This window comes from Acanthochromis polyacanthus, chromosome 15 (genome assembly GCF_021347895.1).
Source record: "Acanthochromis polyacanthus isolate Apoly-LR-REF ecotype Palm Island chromosome 15, KAUST_Apoly_ChrSc, whole genome shotgun sequence".
Classification (NCBI taxonomy): domain Eukaryota; kingdom Metazoa; phylum Chordata; class Actinopteri; family Pomacentridae; genus Acanthochromis; species Acanthochromis polyacanthus.
In genome coordinates, this window is record NC_067127.1 from 13437867 (window position 1) to 13456327 (window position 18461).

Genomic DNA, 18461 nt, shown 5'->3' on the forward strand with positions numbered 1-18461 from the left:
GTACAGTCTGTTTTCTTCTCTGCTTGGACCTTTTCAACACGATTAGAGGTAAACATCCTCTAACAGCTGCTTTGGTGTGTAATGGCCAGCTTTCTAAAGTCCTCCTATGATTGAGTGTGTCTATTTGGGCTAGTATTCAATGCAAGGGGCACTAGAGAAAATACTTCAAACTACTTGAAAAATTAATTTTAAGGACATCCACTCTGAATTTTAAATTATTGATCAGCTGGCAGAGAGGAACTTTAAATTCTCAATATGTGTACAATCCCCCCTAAAACACCGCATCAGGTTTTAATACCTGCGTGGTGCACGAGTCTTGCAGACTCCGCTCTTAAACCTAATTTTAAGTATTAATACTTAGCATGAAAAGAGACCTGAGGCGTTCGAAGTTAGGGTTAAGGATTTGAACGCTGGGAAATGTTTTGCATGATGCATGATGTGCTTCTTATCACACCCATAAGCTGTATGTAATATATAAACATATACAGGAGGATAACATGCTTAAATATCAACACATACTTACCGTGGCTTTGCAAAAGTTCTGTTACACGGTTTCATGATCTTTAGAGACGTTTACATGTCGGAGTGAAAAATTCCATTAAACAAACTGAAAGTTCTACCTTATAGGCAGGTGTCATAAACACAAGTTTGTTCTCCTCGGTGAAGTTGTATCAAGATGGAAGTCAAAAGAGTTGAGATAATCTGCTCTCCTTCATGCTGGCCACAACAAGTCTGACAGAGCCAAGCAGCTGAACATCAGCCGGAATGACCGTCCACACGAGTCGCGGAGAGGCTCAAGAATGGTGAAGATCTTTCAGTGATCTTTCAAGAATGGTGAAGACCTGAAAGATCTTCACCATTCTTTAGCCTCTCCGCTGATGTTCAGCACGAAGGAGAGCAGATATCTCAACTCTTTTGACTTCCATCTTGATACAACTTCACCGGAGAAAAACATTTGTTTTAAGGACACCTGCCTATAAGGTAGAACTTTCAGTTTATTTAATGGAATTTTTCACTCCGACATGTAAACGTCTCTAAAGATCATGAAACCGAGTGTAACAGAACTTTTGCAAAGCCGCGTAGAAGCAGCTGTAGACCCTGCATGACAATTAAACATTGTTCTGACAAGGACTTCCAAGAGTTAGAACAAAAATCTAAATTTTAGTCATCTTTGTTTGATTCAGGAACCACACAAGTTGTGAACTCCAAGGTCATCGCTGTGACTTGTGAGACCCGAGCCCAAGGCAACCGAGTCCCACCTGGAGATTGGAACTGGCTGCACCTGACAAACGTAAGCACCGCAGTCATTTTGTCATTCCGAATCACAGCAGCAAACATTCTCAAACACGCCACATCAGCAGTGAATATTCTATATTGTTTGCACCCATAGTTATTGGTTTTCATGCTCCCTTTTTGACACTGTTTTTGAAAGACTTTTTTGTCTGTTGACTGAATGCCCCACAAAGACCACAGCGCATATCTCCTCCCATTAGCCATCACACAATGGTGGTTAATTGGTTCGATAATTAATTTGCAAGCGCCCAGTGTCAGGAGAGCGCGCTGCGTCCAGATAATTACAAAGACAATCCCTTTCTATGATCCAGGCCTTTTTATTCATCTTCGAGATAAAGTGAATGTCTGAGCATGTCAGCAACTGTGTGTGTGTGTGTGTATCTATCACAGCACAGGCCACACTCCAATTTATGTTTTCTATGTGATCCATGAAACACATTTTCAAAAGGGTCCACATAGAAGGACAAATATGCAGTTGATTTATAATGATGACAGTGGTGGTGATGAAACTAATGATCCGCTATTGTCATTATTTATCAAATATTTTGTCCTTTTCTTGCCTTTCAGGGAACAATGAACCCCTACTGTGCACTGTGGGACAGCGCTATGATGTAAGTGGGCATGCATTTTCACTTTTGCAACTTTTTGCTGCAAGGATCGCTAGATTTGCTTTTAATTACTCCATGAAATAGTGTGGATTTTCGGAAAGGCTACATTACTTTTCCGCTACACTGATATTGTGTGAGTGTTCATTCTCACGTCATCTTCAGAAGTCAGAATGACACTTTTCTCTGGGTAACCTAATGGCACAGCAAACAAGCAAGAGAGCTGGGAAATAAACCAGCATTGAAGTGTTATCAGGAGTGGGCAAAATAAAAGGAACACCTTAGGAGCCTTCTTAGAAAAGACCAGATATACTGTAGGTGAAACTGTGTGAAGTTTGTGATTTCCTGAGACTCTAATGTGTTGATTTAGCCCTGTGGTACTTCGGTGTGCACTGTCAGTCAGTGTTGGTGAGATTCTATTGTACTGGTCCTGTGTAGTAAATGAAGTCATGATTCCATCAACCACTTAGAGCAGAGAAAACTGGTGGCCTTGGGAGCTGTGAAGCAGCAAAGCTCGCTTCTGGGGACTTCCACATAAGAGCATCCACTGAAAATGGCAAAATGAGATCCGAAACAAGATGTAGGCTATAAGGAGGCTCCTCAGCTGGTCCACTGAAAGGCTGCAGGCTTTAGAAAATATAGGGTCAGGGAATGCAGGCAGGAGGCAAGGCAGCATAAAGCTCACATCAATGCACAAGGGAATCACAGGGGGAATAAAATGCATGCACTGGACATGATACAGAAGAAAAAGCAAAATCATTTGGCAGTGATGTTGTGATGAAGACAGGCTTGTCTGGGTGCATACACAAGAGTTTCTCTTCATCTGTTGCACTCCTTACAATGCAGCTTCTCACAGCATGTTTGTACCCCGGCTTTCAATACACAACTTTCAAACCCAACTGAAGGACTGATATTATTAGAAACTGCTTGCTGTTACCACCAGTTACCAAAATTTTAATCTTGATCTTTTAGGAAAACTGAATGAATTTTTCTAAAACAGGAATTCTGCACAATACTGTGTAACATGTTATAAAAAGCACAGTTATATTTCTAATATGTTTTGTGTGTATTTATTCATTGGGGAACGGTGAAGTTGGATGAGCACTCACTGGAAATATGTTTTCTGAAATGTGAAAGCAAAGAGCAACTGTGTATGAAGCAGCTCCGACAGCAGCTGACATGAGGTTGTTGTCTTTTACTTTGAAGTAGCATGTGAATTGTGCATGGTCTGTCCTCTGTCACCGCATTTGAGGGCAACTAGTCTATTTTTGAACAGCAAAGATACAACTGGGACAACTCTGCTCCATTCTCTTGCTCTGACTTTCATAAGCCAATATCCACATGTTGTTTTTGGGTTTTTTTTTTCTCAGATCTGCACCAAGTCATTTTAATCAGAGCACCCACCAAATGACTCCATGGTATGATAATCATCTTCATTTCAAACATTTGACTCTTCCTACTACCCAATAGCAGCCACTCTCAGGACTCATTCAGGGGGTAATGCACCATCTGTCAGCCATGTTGGTTCAAACCAAATGAGAGTGCTCGCTGTAACAATTAACAGAAGGAAAATATTGTTCACAAGTGGGAGAACTGTGGTCCAGATACAGAACGTGTGAACACGGAGCTGCTCTATTTACATTTGTTGAGACTAGAAGATCCAGCTAATTGTAAACACATCTTGATATTTGGATTGATTATTTGCACTGGTGGAAAAGTGAGTAAGTGCATTAGCAAATCTGTCTCGAATTTATTCATCAGCTTTTATATGAGATGCACAGGGATTGATTAGTCTAAACAACAATGTAAAGCTTAAAGTGACTGAAATTAGCTCCGATTCTAACATTAAAGTGTTAAAAACATTAGAATGTTTGTCAGTCAACATTATTAGCACTTACAAAGGAGCTGAGTTAGTTTCCAACCAATGATTGTTTGTCATATTAAGAGGAAGAATATAATAGTTCGTGCAATCATAATGTTTACATCTCTTTTAATGCTAAAGCGGAAATGAGTCTTGACAAGATAATTGCTTACCAAACAATTTTTAGTTCTTCTTTTTTGCAAGTAAAATGAGCAAAATTACTCACCTGTCAGATGTGCTGTTGTAGATTTCCCATCAGGCGAAGGTCTGGACTATATTTAATGAAATATACTTATGTTTTGATTAGATTTTATATTCCAGCCCTGCACTGCTTCACCTGACCAGTTTAGTGATGACCTTAAAGTATCAAAGAAAATAAAAGGATAATATAAATAAGCACACAGTGTTGTGGAAAATATCCACAATACACAGAGAGCTCTGATAACCAATATCTTTTCTTTGTTTTTTCTTTGAAAAAAAAAATGCTCTTCAAGTCTGCAGCTCTGCAGCACTAAGTGTAAACAGGTCAGATGCATACGCTTTTATTACTTTTCAAATGTCAATATTTTCTGCTATCAAACAAGCTTGAAATTACCAATATCCCTCCGCTGTGCCGAGGGAAAATATTAAACGCAACCCAGCGGTTTTTAGATCAGTTTACTTCCGTGTTGTGTTCAAAAACAAATGTTTGGGGGAATTAATCTACCAATCTACTCATTTTACTTTGTTCCCAACTTTCAGAAAATAAGGGAACATTATGATTTTTACTAGAAATATTACACTGTCCACGCTGTCATTGTGAGTCCAGGATGAGTTACAACTGATAACTTTTCAGATAAACTTGGAACTCATCTTTCTTTAAATAGTTACGGAGAGTAATCAAACCCATATTAAAAATTGTAATCACTTGTATAAGTTTAAGCTCTTTTGTTCTTTCTTGCTGCTACTAAAATGGCAAGAAAAAAAATACAGAATGGCATTACAAACTGGTTCCACCCTTTTTGGCATCCCCCTGCAATTAAATGCTTTTAAAATCCTCTGCATGCTTGTAAAGCAGTGCATGGAAAGCCATGTGAGTGTCTTTCTGACATTTTAATGCTTTAGCATCCCCTTTTAGATTATCCACCAGAGTCTTATAGTGACTAGACATCAAACAGAAAAGGACAACCTTTATCAATAAAGGCTTACATATTCTTAAACAAGGATTTGCAAGTCAGCACCTTCACCTTTCTTTAAATTATCTTTGAAACACGCAGTATTTTACGGAGCGCCTTTTATTACTATCTTTTTACCTTTAAGATAATCTTTTTCATCTTGTTAAATCTTTTCTCTTCCTCTAAAGCACCCTGAATCTAATACATTATATATTCTGCCATTCTCTTGGCATTAAATATCCAATATAACTACATTTCCGCCTTTATGACTAATTATGTCGATATATTTCCATAACTGCAGTGGAAAATTGTGTTGCGATTCAGGCCACAGGATAATGTTTCATTTGTACCTCAGGTAATTAAATAATGGGTCACTCTGCAGATCTACAAGCCATATACTAAATGATAACATAACTTTATAATAAATGTAGGAGACAGATTTAATAAGAGGAGACTATGCTTGCATGTTTTAATGGTAAAAAGTGCACCATTTAGAAGGATTTGAACAAAATAACACTATTAAACATGTGCTTTAGCTTTTTTGAGGTTTGCAAATGCTATAGCAGTTCATACAATGTATGTACCAGGAACACTATCAATCCGAGGAATCAAATTTATTAATCATTTACATGTTGTGTTGAAAGCAGCTGCCACAGCTTCAGCTTCTATAAACATCTGGAGATCCTGAATTTGAGCCAAACGGGCCACACCAAACACTTTGCTGCAATGTCTACGAACTGAGAGAAACCTCTTCATCATCACCAGAAGTATGTTAGTGCACAGGCTCAGCTTGATATGCTTACATTCCAACTTTGTTGACTGATGTTTACTTCAAGCAAACCTTGTTTTCCAACTGACATCCAACAACCTAAAGCATGCCAGCAATTTGTGAATTAAATATGTAAAAATATATAACTGCACAGAAGAATCAACCATCCAAAAGTTTGGCTTTAGTTACGATACAAGCTGCGTTGAAGCTGCAGCTGGGATGTAGCACTGATGCAGTCACCTCTGACCTGATTTACATTTAGCATCACGTCTATGGCATGCAGAGCAGGGTACTATCCATGTGGTTAAATTACATACAATGTTAAATCCTATGTTTCAGCTGATAATTACATATTTCTAATAAACTACGTGAGCGTTGTTTTGTTGTTTCTTAATGCACTCCAGTGATACTATCTGTATCTCTGGGATAATTTTATCTAGTGTGTGTCGGCTACTTAAAATGTTCGACATGTATTGCAAACAGTTAAATCCACTGCAGCTGGTGAGATGTTTTTAGAGCTCAAAATCCACATCTCCCATTTATCTTTCATTAAGTTTATTTGATTTAGTTTCAGTCTGAAAGGGCTGTCTCATGGTTTCTCTTTTGAAGTCGAGCTTCTTTGACATTCCATATCTGAGATCAGCAGTTGTCACACCCAAGACTCACTAAAAAGTCACATTTGCTCCATAGTCTCAACACTTGATAAGATTTAGTCCAGGGACCCATGTGGGAAGGTTTAGTTGTTTGAGGGATGCTTTTGAATGAAAACCATCTACAATGCAGATGGAATGATAACGTTGGGAGCATCTTTATTCCGATGGGTTCATTGTTAAGGATTTAGACCGCTTCTGGTATTGACAGAATAATAATGTCAGTGTAATATAAAAGGTCTATTGACGGGATCAGGAAGTAAGAATGTGAACAATGTTTACCGTAATCTAAAGCTTCGCTCCAGCAAGGACTGCTGCGGGGTTATGGACTGACAGCCTGTGCTTTGGGAGGGGAGAAGCTCACAGCAGCACCTGCTGCTTGTTGAGGACATAGCTGCAGAATGATCCCAGTTTTCCTGTCAGTCTCCAAAACGGCAGAAAGTTGTTAGATTTGTGGCTAGTCGCTTTAGACAAAAAAAGGACGCTTGGAAAGTCGCTAGATTAGCAGAAAGTCGCTCAGTTGGTAACACTGGAACCGCGTTCCGCATCAGCTCGTGCTTCTAACGTGTGTGGTGTTGTGTGTGTTGTGAATGCGCGAACTGATGACATCAGCCGGGTTGTCACATAAAAACTCGCTCACAACTCCATTATATTGGTAAAAGTTTTCTCATTTTATGCGGAAATTGTGAAATCAAGCGGGACCCGCATATTTCTCTTTTTTTCGTGGAAATGTGAGATTCTTGCGGAATTATGCGCTGTTTTGCGGGGATTATGCGGCCTTTTGGGAAATAATTGACCCCCGCATAATCAGCGGCATTATGGTGATTAATGCGGGAATTCATGCGATCGCATAATCGCATTTTCTGGAGGGTCTAATAAATGCAATGTGATGCAGACAATGGTGAATGCACTGGATACCAACTGACTGTAGTGCTAATCGGCATCCTGGCCTTCATCTATTATTCGCAAGTGCATGACACCTTCATTTCATTTGCACCTGCAGAGTTATTCTCATCCTCACTAAACAAATCCAAATTTGCTTGTCTACCTCATTTTGTGATGTTTGTCCCACTCCAAAATGATAAGAGTTTTCCTGCTACATATATTATAGACTCATTTTTCTTTTCTCCTCATTCAGTTAACACACCGCATTGCGGCCCACAGGCTGGTATAAATTGCCCGTCATCAAGAGATCCAAGATGGATGGAATAATTTCCCAGCATAGGCCCCACCCCTCCTCTGCCTGTCATTGTGTGTCAGTCTTACAAGACTTTATAAAATTGCCTCAAGTGCATAGCCTAAGACACTCTTTAAGCCCCCACCCCTAATCTAATGTGGGCATGCAAGGAATTTGAAAAGGTTTTGCATGCCTAAAGATACATATGGGGGCAATACTCATATGCCATCTGACATGTAGGAACAATCCTGGCTAAAAGGCTGCAGCTTCCTTTGGTCATTTAGCCTGAACAGCTGCACCATTTACTTTAGCTGGACAATGATGAGGATGCATAGCTTCACTGTTTGACTCATACAGTGAGGACAGTGCATAGACATTTGGAAAAAGTTTGGGTTTAGTAATAAGATTCCAGGAGGAAGTGAAACTGTCAAGGTTAAGCAAGAAGCACAACCTAATAGGAGTTTGACTCTGACTCAAAGGTTTAACTACTGAATGTGCCTCAAACTTTCTCAGCTTTTTAATGTCACTACTGTCACTCATCTTACATCCCGACACCTAGATGTATAAAAATTCTGTCACAAATTGAAAGTCTCGCAAGTTTTGATACAAAGTTGTCGATACGTCACTGCACAGGCGGAAAGTGGTCAGCGAAGGAGTATGTGATGAATGTCACGTCGTCACTCTGTGTGGTTAACATCAACACTGACACTTTCTCTTGGGACATTTTATAGTTTAGGGCACCAAACCCCAGATAAGGTCAGACAACACATCAAACATGGCGTACATAAATCCCCTGTCAGGGATGTTCTCCTGTCAGTTTCTCCCTCTGGCACAAAAGAGGGGAAGCAAACATCTAGGAAGTCAAAAGTTAGGAGAGATCATGCTGAAGATTGAGTGCTCACCAGGGGAAAGCGTGGATTCATCCCAAAGTTATCAAGAAGCAGAGGCTTCAAATGTATGCCGGCTGTCTGTCACATCACTAGAAAGTGAGCATTGGCGAATGAGTTTGCGTTTGAATGTGACAATCAGATTTTGAGTGCGCTGTGTTGCTTCCTACTCAAAGCTTGATCTGAAGTAGGCAGCTGGGTGAAGGGTGTGATGTTTGTTTGGTCACCCGGAGACTTAATCATGGCTTGTCTCCCACCTACAGAAAGCCTGCAATACTGCTGAAGGATGTGTGTGTGTGTTTAGCTTATAATGTTGTTTTCCATCACAGGCTGCATGACTATGGGCAGAAGAAGCCTCCCTGTTGTTACAATTCTGGGATTTACGACTCATTTTTGATTATGCTGGCTTAAAGCAAGATTAATCTTGATTTTAAAACTGGAAGCTCAAAAGAGTAGGACACGTTTACTGATGAAAAGCTGGAAAATCCAACATGCAACATGGTTGTGAGTGGACATGATCATGACTAAAGGGAATAAATGGATGTGAAGTGTATGTTTACAGTTTTCCAAAATTTTTAAGGCATGTCGGTCTTTATTTTACCCTCTGATGACTGCTGAGCATGTTGTTTTGTGTCCATTTTGCACCCAGGTTTAAAAACAATTCAGCTGTCTTTCGTGTGCTCTGTCCCTATAAGGTCCAAGCCATCACTGGAGGTTTTAATGGGTCCCTTATGGTGTTGCACTTATGAGAACCTGTTTGAGAAGCCATTAAAGAAATCCTTAAGATTTAAATCAGCAGAATGCCGCAGCCTTCTGTTCCGATAGACATGGTTCATGGCTCCAGCTGTCTCCTCTGTGAGATATTTGCTCCACTCCATTAGGGAGTATGGGATGTATATGGTCGCTTTATAGTGGCTAGAAAGTAAGGGGCACTTTTCACTCAGTTCTTCTTTACTGCATTTAATTTACTCACGTTTTCTGATGCTGCTGTTTTGCTGATAAACCCCTTTTCATTTAGGAATTCTTGAGGCTACCTCCATGACTGCACCAAAGTACACACTGTAAGCCTCTCACTGTTCCTTTGTGTGCATATTGGGGTAAATACAAACATGCACCAGTTGTTTACAAAGAACAGTCACAACCCACTTAAGGGGGGTATGGTGACGGTTCATTTATCGTTTTATGGCAGTGCACAGACAGCCCAGAGTACTGGTCCTGGCCCTGGTTGGAAATTTGCAACTGGCTCCAAGGTCCCTTCCAGGAATAATAAATATTGCTGCCATATTGATCAAATGACAAAGCAGGATTGCCTCCCACAGCAAGCACTCCTGCTCACACAAATCACCAGCCAGTATGCTCGACATTGTCCTAAATCAACGGTATGCATCTTGTTTGGGTCTTTTGTCATGAAATGAAGAGTGAAAAGACAGCCAGGTGTCTTGCAGGACAACAGGTGTTTGTGGTTGTGACTCGAATCTTAATCCGGGGCTGCAGCAGAAAGACGCGCCACAGTCCGGCTCATGCGTCACGAAAGTTTCCACACTGGATATTTAATCAGTCATGATTTTTCTTTTTTTTTTATGAAGACAAAAAAAATGTAAAAAAAAAAAAAAAAAAAAAAAGAATCGGTTCGGCGAATGATAAATAGAAGAGAGACGCTCCTTTCATTTCACCTACTAGTGGTGTGAAGTGGAGACTGGCTGCAACCATTTGCGCTGCTCCGCGGGGTGATATTAGTTCTGCAGTGGTTTTTATTGTCGAGCGCTTCGCATCGAAGAGCGACAACTTTCGTGTAATAGAAAAGGAAAAAACATGTTATTGAGGAATTATCCAAAAGCATCATTTATTCCCGTCATGTTGTCAGACGCGAGTGAGCAGATCCTGCGACGGCGTACGTTTCACAACACATCTCTATGTATTTTTTTTGCCTCCATTGTATCAACCTCCCCCCTCTTACGCCAGCAGAGAGGAACAGAGTATCAATCTGATGCTGTCCACCGTTTCCAGGGTGAAAATCCCCCTAAGGAAGCATTCAAAAAAAGAAAAAAAAGAAAAGCTGCTAATTAAAGAAAGCAAGAAAAAAATCAACCGAAAAGGGAGAGAGGGGGGGAAAGGGCAGGGAGAGGAGGAAGAAATTTGGATACAGTCGTTTGGGGGAAAATATCTAGAGGGATAGAAATCACGCAGAGGGACATACAGGTAAATATAAACGCTTTTAATCGGAGGTATTATGAGAGGTAATAGCGGTGTTTTGGTACCAGCAGGCTAGTTGGTATTTATCTGCGTATAGCGAATCAATCAGCACCGGTCTGCTTGGACAGCTCCGTGCGTCCTCCCCCTCCTCCGTGTCTCTGCCTCTCTATCTGCTCCAGCTGAAATGCTGCTTGTAGCCACACAAGAGCCGTGTCGATTTGTCTGTTCGCCCTTTTTTTTTCTTTTATTATTTCAATGCAACAATCTCCGTAGCTCGTACGAGTAATTAAATAATTCAGAAGGGGGAAAAGGAAGAGGAAAAAAAAAACAACGCCGAAGAAATGTCGATAAGCCCTGTGAAGTCGTGTCACCGCTGGAATTAAACCTTCTAATTGCCTTCTGCCTCCTCCTTGCAGGAACGATTCTTGGGGAGCCTGGTCCACAAAAGGATGTAAAACGGTGCTTACAGATGCATCCCATACGAAATGCTTATGTGATCGTGTATCTACCTTCGCCATTTTGGCTCAGCAACCAAGAGAAATAGTAAGTAGGCTATTGATTTGTTATTCAGTGTGGGCTTTATGGGCTAATGTAAAGGAGAGAAACGCTGCCTGTTCGTGTGTGTGTGTGTGTGTGTGTGTCAGTGTCAGTGTGTGCGTGTGTGTCAGTGTGTGTGTGTGTGTGTGTGCGTGCGTGTGTGTGCTGGTGAGAATGGAAATTGAATCTTTGCCTGCGCTAATCCTGTTAAATAGTAATTCGGCGGTAAGGGGAGATAGTGGAGGGGTGGATATTTTCTAGTTTGTGCATAGATTTAGATAACTGTGGATGCATGCGGGAGGGTGTGTGCATGCTGATGCTTGTGTGTCTCCTCGTCAATCAAATGCATATTTGGTAACAGATATAGATAAGACTTTTGCCATTATTTGTGCTGTTTTCTATCAACAAACAAAAAAAAAAACCTGACTAATTGCGCATGGTGGAATTATTAAAGCCCATTTAGAGCTCATGTGCTGTAATCAGACTCCTGTAAAGGAAACAGAGGAGTCTAATTCCTCGAGAAAGATACAGTAATTAACAGTGAGGACATACTTACACTCTGTATTCGTACACAGATGGAGTGAAAAGGAATCTATTACTTGCTTTTCGAGCAGGCCTGAAGCATGCAACAGCAAATTTGGCATCTTTTCTTGCTGCAAAAGTGCATCCTTATTGGTTTGATTCACTGAAACCATATTAGTGTACAGTAAAGGTAGCCTCAAGTGCTGGCCTGTGATTGGGTCCACTGGCTTCAAATGTGACTTGGAAAACAGAAATCAGAACCGCTTTTTTAGTGCACTTGAACCTTTTTATAATATCACCTCAAATCATAATGGATGGAAAGTTTGGGGCATGTGTCTTAAGCCCACGCATGCACCGTCAAACCTCACAGTAAATTAAGCAACCCACCGTGGACCATTCAGATTGGTGTTGGTTTGTTTTGATTGGTTCCCTCTCTGGGCAATAATAAAGATTTACTGTCCCGCATGAACCACATCCAACCTCCCACTGACTGGTTTGTCTTTCTCTGTCTCCTCCACAGACCATGGAGTACTCAGGGGTCCCATCTGTGACATTGATAGTTGGCTGTGGTTTGTCCTGCTTCGCCTTGATCTCATTGTCAGTGATCTACGCTGTGCTGTGGAGGTAATTGCAACACTTGTGAAGCATATGTATCAACCACAAAATGCTTCAGTCAACTTTATGGCATTTTTCATGTTATAACGTGTAATTAAATGTGACACCTGCAATCTGAAGGAACACACTGATACGGTTGCTTCTGCCTGTTTTCTTCAGATATATTCGCTCTGAACGATCCATCATCCTGCTCAACTTCTGCTTATCTATAATCTGCTCCAACATACTGATCCTTGTCGGACAAACGCAGACCCACAATGTAGTAAGTGTCATTTAAGGATTTACTGGGCACAGTTTACAAAGTGTTACCCTGGTTGTTGAATTTCATTCAGAGTAAAGGTACATTTGAAAGATCCAAGCGATGCTTTAATGTGGCCTTGGTTAGGTAACTCAGCTCAGTGTTTTTCATTATTATACTGGCCATTGTGAGCATTTCTTTGAGATCTTCAGAGATTCATTTGCAAGGTGTGAAAATGTATCTTAATAGGTGCACTGTGCACGTCATCTTGAGGTTTCTCTCCATGAGTTTGAAAATAAGGTAAATTGTAGAAACGCCACCATATTCACCTGTTCACAATCGCTTTAAGAAAGGTCAAATTTATTATTTTTTTGAGGAAATGCTGAGATTTGAATCAATATTCAGCCTCATTCTTCATTTTCAGAAGTCTAAGCTGCAAAACAGTAACTTCTGAATACCAGATGCCACCTCTGTCTTTAACAGTATGAAAAAGAATAAAACAGTTAGGTTATTGCTACTTTTCAATCAAATTGTTCTTCTTCTTTTTTGATCTCGTACTATGAAGTCTTTCATATTTAATCCAAATGGAATATGAAGTGTTTCTAATGCCTCCATAAGATGTAGATCTTCCAGTGAATTGGCTCAGGACCATTAGTCTTCACTCAGGTGTTACGTTGTCCTCTGGTAAACTTCAGACAACCCCAATCTGTTGGCATGGAAACAGTGATGATATTTAATTGCAATTAAAAGCGTGAGGCCATAAAGAAAACCAGAGGAAAAAATATGAAGACGAAGAACAAAAAGGACTGTCAGATCTCCCTGAGATGAATACTGAAGATGGTTTTATTTCTGTGGTTTAAATGTGGAGCAGAGCAATCATTAACAAGTCAGAATACTTCCTCAGTTGAGGAGATTCGACATTGTAGAAGCAGAAAGGAAGGCATTATGCACACCAGGATACATGGTGCACAGGTCAATCTTAGTAAAACTACTGGTATTCAGCTCTTCTACATTGGAAAGAGATTAAAAAAAATTAAAAGTATTTATTCAGATGTCAATAAGAGCTGAATATCAGATCAAGCCACAGTAGGATTCAAAAAGACAACTGCTGCAAGTTAGGAAGGGCTGCTTCCAGTAAAACGTATCATTCCCTCTCTCTAGCTTTGTAACTGGCCAGTAAACAAGTGGCTAATGTAAAAGATTGTTTGGCAAAAAGTAGTTGGGATTTACAAGCTGCCCACACAGATGCCCTTCTCAGTCATTTGGCAGCACTACAGAATGACACATTGTCCGATTACAGGCATTTTATTGTGTAACCATTTTCCCAGTGTGTCTTTACCTTTTGCAAGAGACACACAGTGTTTTTCCCCTCATCTCATTATCTCTCACTGTTTCTCCTCATTAATCTATTCTCTTTAGATTTCGCCTCATTAATAAGCCACTGTTGTACGATCAGGGCATTCTGACATAGCAGCAGTTGTAGATTTTGGAAGAGTTCAGTAGTGCAGCTAAATCACAGCCAAAAGTGTTGTAAAATGTTTGCAAAAATGTAGGTGTTCTATCATGACAAAGTGCATTCACTGGTGCTATATAGCATGGCTACTTACATTAGGTCTATATATGACTCACTGTATTCTGGGAGCAGATGGGCCAGCAGCAGTTGGGGCTCATACTGGACCATTTCCTTTCCATAAGTCAAAATGCTTCTTCTCGAATGTTTCCCATGTTGAAATTGACAGCATTTGACTCATTATGACAGTATGGATTTAATATGGACAAAATCCACAAACTGTCGCCGTTTGCCAGAAACTGCAATGGTTAATTTTATGCAGATCAGTTTAATCTCATAAAATAACCAAAAAAAACCAAAAAAAAACCCAGCATCCACACACAATAAGTTCATCTGTTTCCTCGCTGGCCCTTCATATCTGGCAGACAGTTATAGCCAAGACTATGAATGCACAAAGCTTTAGGGCATCTTTAAAGCTGAACTGATTTGAAGCCTTGTCAGATTTAATCAGGACTCCAGTCATTTCCTGCCTTGATTATGAGGACCACCACTTAACATGGGAGACTCACTCGGCATGCTTCTAATAGGATATCTGTCTATGAGATCTGCAAAGAGATTACGCGCTTTTCAGTAAATCCACTGACATACTGAAGATGTCATTTCGGCGTCTGCTAGACTGACTCAACGCACTACCTTGACTGACTCACGCGGTGCCAAAGACACAGTGCTGACAAACTTTTTTTTTTTGTAGCAGGGCAGCATTGTTATTAATACGGAACATTAAAGCTGCATGAATCAGGATTTTATTATTAACAATGGGATTAAATAACTCTTTGTAATGTGAAAGGAACCCAAAGAGAATTATAACACAACTTAAAAGTTCTCTTCAGTTCTGTTGAATATTTTAGCATCTTTTAGCTATTTCTTGTCCCCAGCTTCACTGTGTCGGTTCACTCTCTCGGTTTGTGTTTTTGCAGTAGCAGACAGCTGTTTTATATCAAAACAAAACAAAAAACTAGAGTACATCTTCTTTCTTCCCAGTGCCACCTTACAGACAAACAAAGCTAGCAACTAGATGGCGAACATATTGGAGCAGGAGTGGATGGAGCTAAAAAGAAAGTAAATATCAGACTTTCATTTATCAGGTGGCTAGAAATACAACCCAAATAAATGATAATATTGACCAATACATGTGCCATATCAGTTTTTCAATATGTCTTAATGTTTACTGTCAAGCCAGGTGAAAAAAAAAAGTTATAAATCCTTCTAATTATTCATACAGTGAAATCAGATGCTGTATATGTACAGAAACACACAGTCACTTATGTTGTTTTTAATTCAGCCTTTAATAGCAATAAAATATGAAAAGTTGCATTTCATTATTTTTCATTCTAAATACAGAAGTTGCACCCAAGCCCTTTTGTATATTCTGTTTAACAAAACTCTGAAACATACATTGATCGAAACTTTTCTGATCTAAAGTTTTCAGATACCTAAACCAGAGTATTGCACATTTATTTCTGACTGACCTCAAGAACCCAAACCAAACTTAATTGGACTCCTCAAAACCAAACCAGCCGAGTTCCACCATTCACAGTTGCAAAATACGTTTATTCAAGCTCCACGGCGCTCTATGTATAACTTCCAGGACAATGTATGTCCTATTATCGTCCCTTTGTTTTCTGCTGAATGTCCTGTTGTAATAATATTTGAGAAATATTTCATGTGTTTGATCAGACATACTGTAGAAGCCAGTGTTAGAGTGGTAGGCCAGCAAGAGGAGAACGCACGGTCCCTGTGTGGGTTTAATTGCCATGCTGCCTGACACTGCCTCACTTGTTTTTCCTCCATCTCCTGTAAGAAGTGCATATAATTGGCTCCACTGTTTGTGGATTCAGAGTTGCTCATCATCTAATAGAAATCATCTCTTTGCTGTGGAGGTGTCCTCTGGGAGCAGGATGGCAGTGAGTCACCTTTGCCTGCCTGTGCTTTTCCTTTGTCCTCTGTCGCTGTTCATCTCGCCTTATAGAAAAGGATACCAACAAAGAAGCGCTGTTGGCATTGCCAGGGAGGACAGACTTTGGGAGTCTTGGAGATGGAGAGGATGTTCCTGTAAAAATGTTCAGCACTGTAATGAGCAAAAAATAAAATGCATTAGGTGGGTGAGGGTCAAGGTATCAGAAGTCTGTTGGAAGGAGAAAAGAGAGAAAGCTTTCTGCACCTTATCTGCATAAATCTGTGTCAGGAGATTAATTTTGCCAACTTGAGTTTGAATGGGGCAAATTACTGTATGCATCAGCAAATCCTCTGTACAGTAAGCTGGTAAAAGTGAATATCCGTACAATTATGAAGAAGTTGAACATTAGAATATTAAACTAAAGATGTAGCATTATTCGGTAAAACCACACCTGAACATCGTAACTTTTCTATATATGTCATAGGAAATAGAAAATAGACATGATTAAGGAGCGTGCATGCGCTGTATGTTCCGCATGCATTAACTGCAACAGTATATTTTTAGTGCACTAAGCTTGACCTCTCTTATAATGAGGTGTGGAAAAGAGGGAATATATTCATCCTTTTCCTTCCAGTTGAAGGTTGAGCTTTGTAGTTAAATTAATGTTGTATAGAATCGAAAAGAAAAATACCGCCAGAATCAACATACAATTCATTCTGACAGACGTGGCAGCAGCTTTACAGCAGCGGGAATCTTCTGGTCATGTTTGCTTTGTTTAAAGCCTTAGGAGTGTTACATATTGAGATAAAATAGGCAGAAATCGCTCCAGCTTTGCGTGAGATACATCCACAGAACGGGAAGTAGAAGTAGCCATTTTCTGACTGTAGTGGCAAAGTCAGTACATTTTGTGCAATGTTTTTTTCTGTGGTTCAACAACACTTTGCCACCACCACCACCACTAGCACTCTGTTGTTTGGGGTTTTTTAATGTCCTCCAGCCAAGCACCTACCGTATAAAGCAGTGGGGCACTTGTTGCTTGATTCAGAAGGAGGGTGCTTCAGTCAAAATAACAACCAGCCTCCTCCTCCCACATTGATCCAGAATCGTTGGGAAGATAAAAGTAATGTTATATGGTCTGGTTGAATTCCCGCTTCCACATTTTAAACACTGTTGCAGGCTCTCTGCAGGACTACACTGTAGATTGGATACCATTGATGCACTTCCTCTGAACAAACTAATTCTCAAATCTCTTTAAGTGCTTAATGAAATGAGAGCGACAATATGTTGAACGTTACACCGTTAATGGCCTTAAATGTAGCTGAATTTTGTACAACTAATTAATAAATGTAAAAATGATGTAAATAAGTAAATAGTGAATAATGACTGGTAAGTGAAATTGCCTGATACTCTGAGGAAAATAGTTTAATCACCAACATTAATTTTTAATCCACTTACAGAGAGTGTGTTCTCAACCGTACTGTAAGCAAAATTGAAATCCCTTTTTCGTGTTTCGCTCCAATAGTATGTCACTGTTCCTTTTCAGTTCATGGCAATTTAGCTTTCCATCCCTAATAGTCGAGAGAATATCCAGATTCAGCCCAAACCTTTTAGTTAGAGTTTAGTTGGGCCACCATAGGAAATCCTTCAAATTTCCTGTCCTCATCTTAAACTGCCATTACTGGAGTGGTTTGAAGTACACTCCGTCACCACCTACCCCTACCTCCATGTCTATCAGCTCTGCAATGTTTTAATGTGGTCCCTTCCTCAGTTCCTCTGTTTCCATGGATACTGACACTGTGTGCTCAACATCTCTCAGCATTTGCCTTTCTAAAGGGCAATGTGAACTCTAGGTTTCAACCTCATTTTTGTATTGCCGCCTGCTTCCAATCTGTGCCGTCATCATATGCTATCTTTCCTCTATTTCCAAATGCACACTTCTTATTTTGGTAAGGCTAATGAGGCTGGATGGTATAGGCTTCCAAGTGAACCGTGAAACATACTGTAGCGTTTTCATATGACCTGTTTCCAGGAAACAAGGCAGACTCTATTTTCAGCACCTTGGACAGCACATGAGCAACAGCAACACCAGAATTAGCTTTGGGTGTTTGTCTGCAGGCAGTATAGCTACTGTATACGACAGACCCACAAGATTCCCCTTTCTTCTTTTGTCTCCAAAACCAGCATGTAAAATTGCTGCTTTTACTTTCATGTAAGATTTTTCCCATTGATTGGTCATGCATGCAGCACAGTGGTATATAACATGCAGGCTACTGAATTCTTAAATCCATTTCAATAGTAGATGGTATGCTGCTGCGTTAAAGCACACAAATGCTATTTCTTATTCACAGCTTATTCAACAAAGATTTACAGCGCAGAATGTTTGTGATTTCTACAAAAAGCAGCTGTATGCACCTGTAACTGCCACATGAGCAGGTGGCAATGCGTCATGGGAGCGTCATGTGCTCTGATTTATTTGTGTTGCTTTGATACTTC

At 40.1% G+C, this 18461-nt stretch overlaps 1 protein-coding gene across 1 annotated transcript in view; it reads left to right on the plus strand.

Annotated features, from left to right (window-relative positions):
* The window catches only part of adgrb3 (adhesion G protein-coupled receptor B3), a 110816-nt gene that overhangs the window by 78809 nt on the left and 13546 nt on the right, over nucleotides 1-18461 (plus strand). Inside the window, 7 exon segments of the mRNA XM_051960114.1 lie at nucleotides 1185-1225; nucleotides 1227-1268; nucleotides 1271-1291; nucleotides 1861-1904; nucleotides 11006-11132; nucleotides 12169-12272; nucleotides 12423-12525. Of these exon segments, the coding sequence (XP_051816074.1) occupies nucleotides 1185-1225; nucleotides 1227-1268; nucleotides 1271-1291; nucleotides 1861-1904; nucleotides 11006-11132; nucleotides 12169-12272; nucleotides 12423-12525 (482 nt within the window).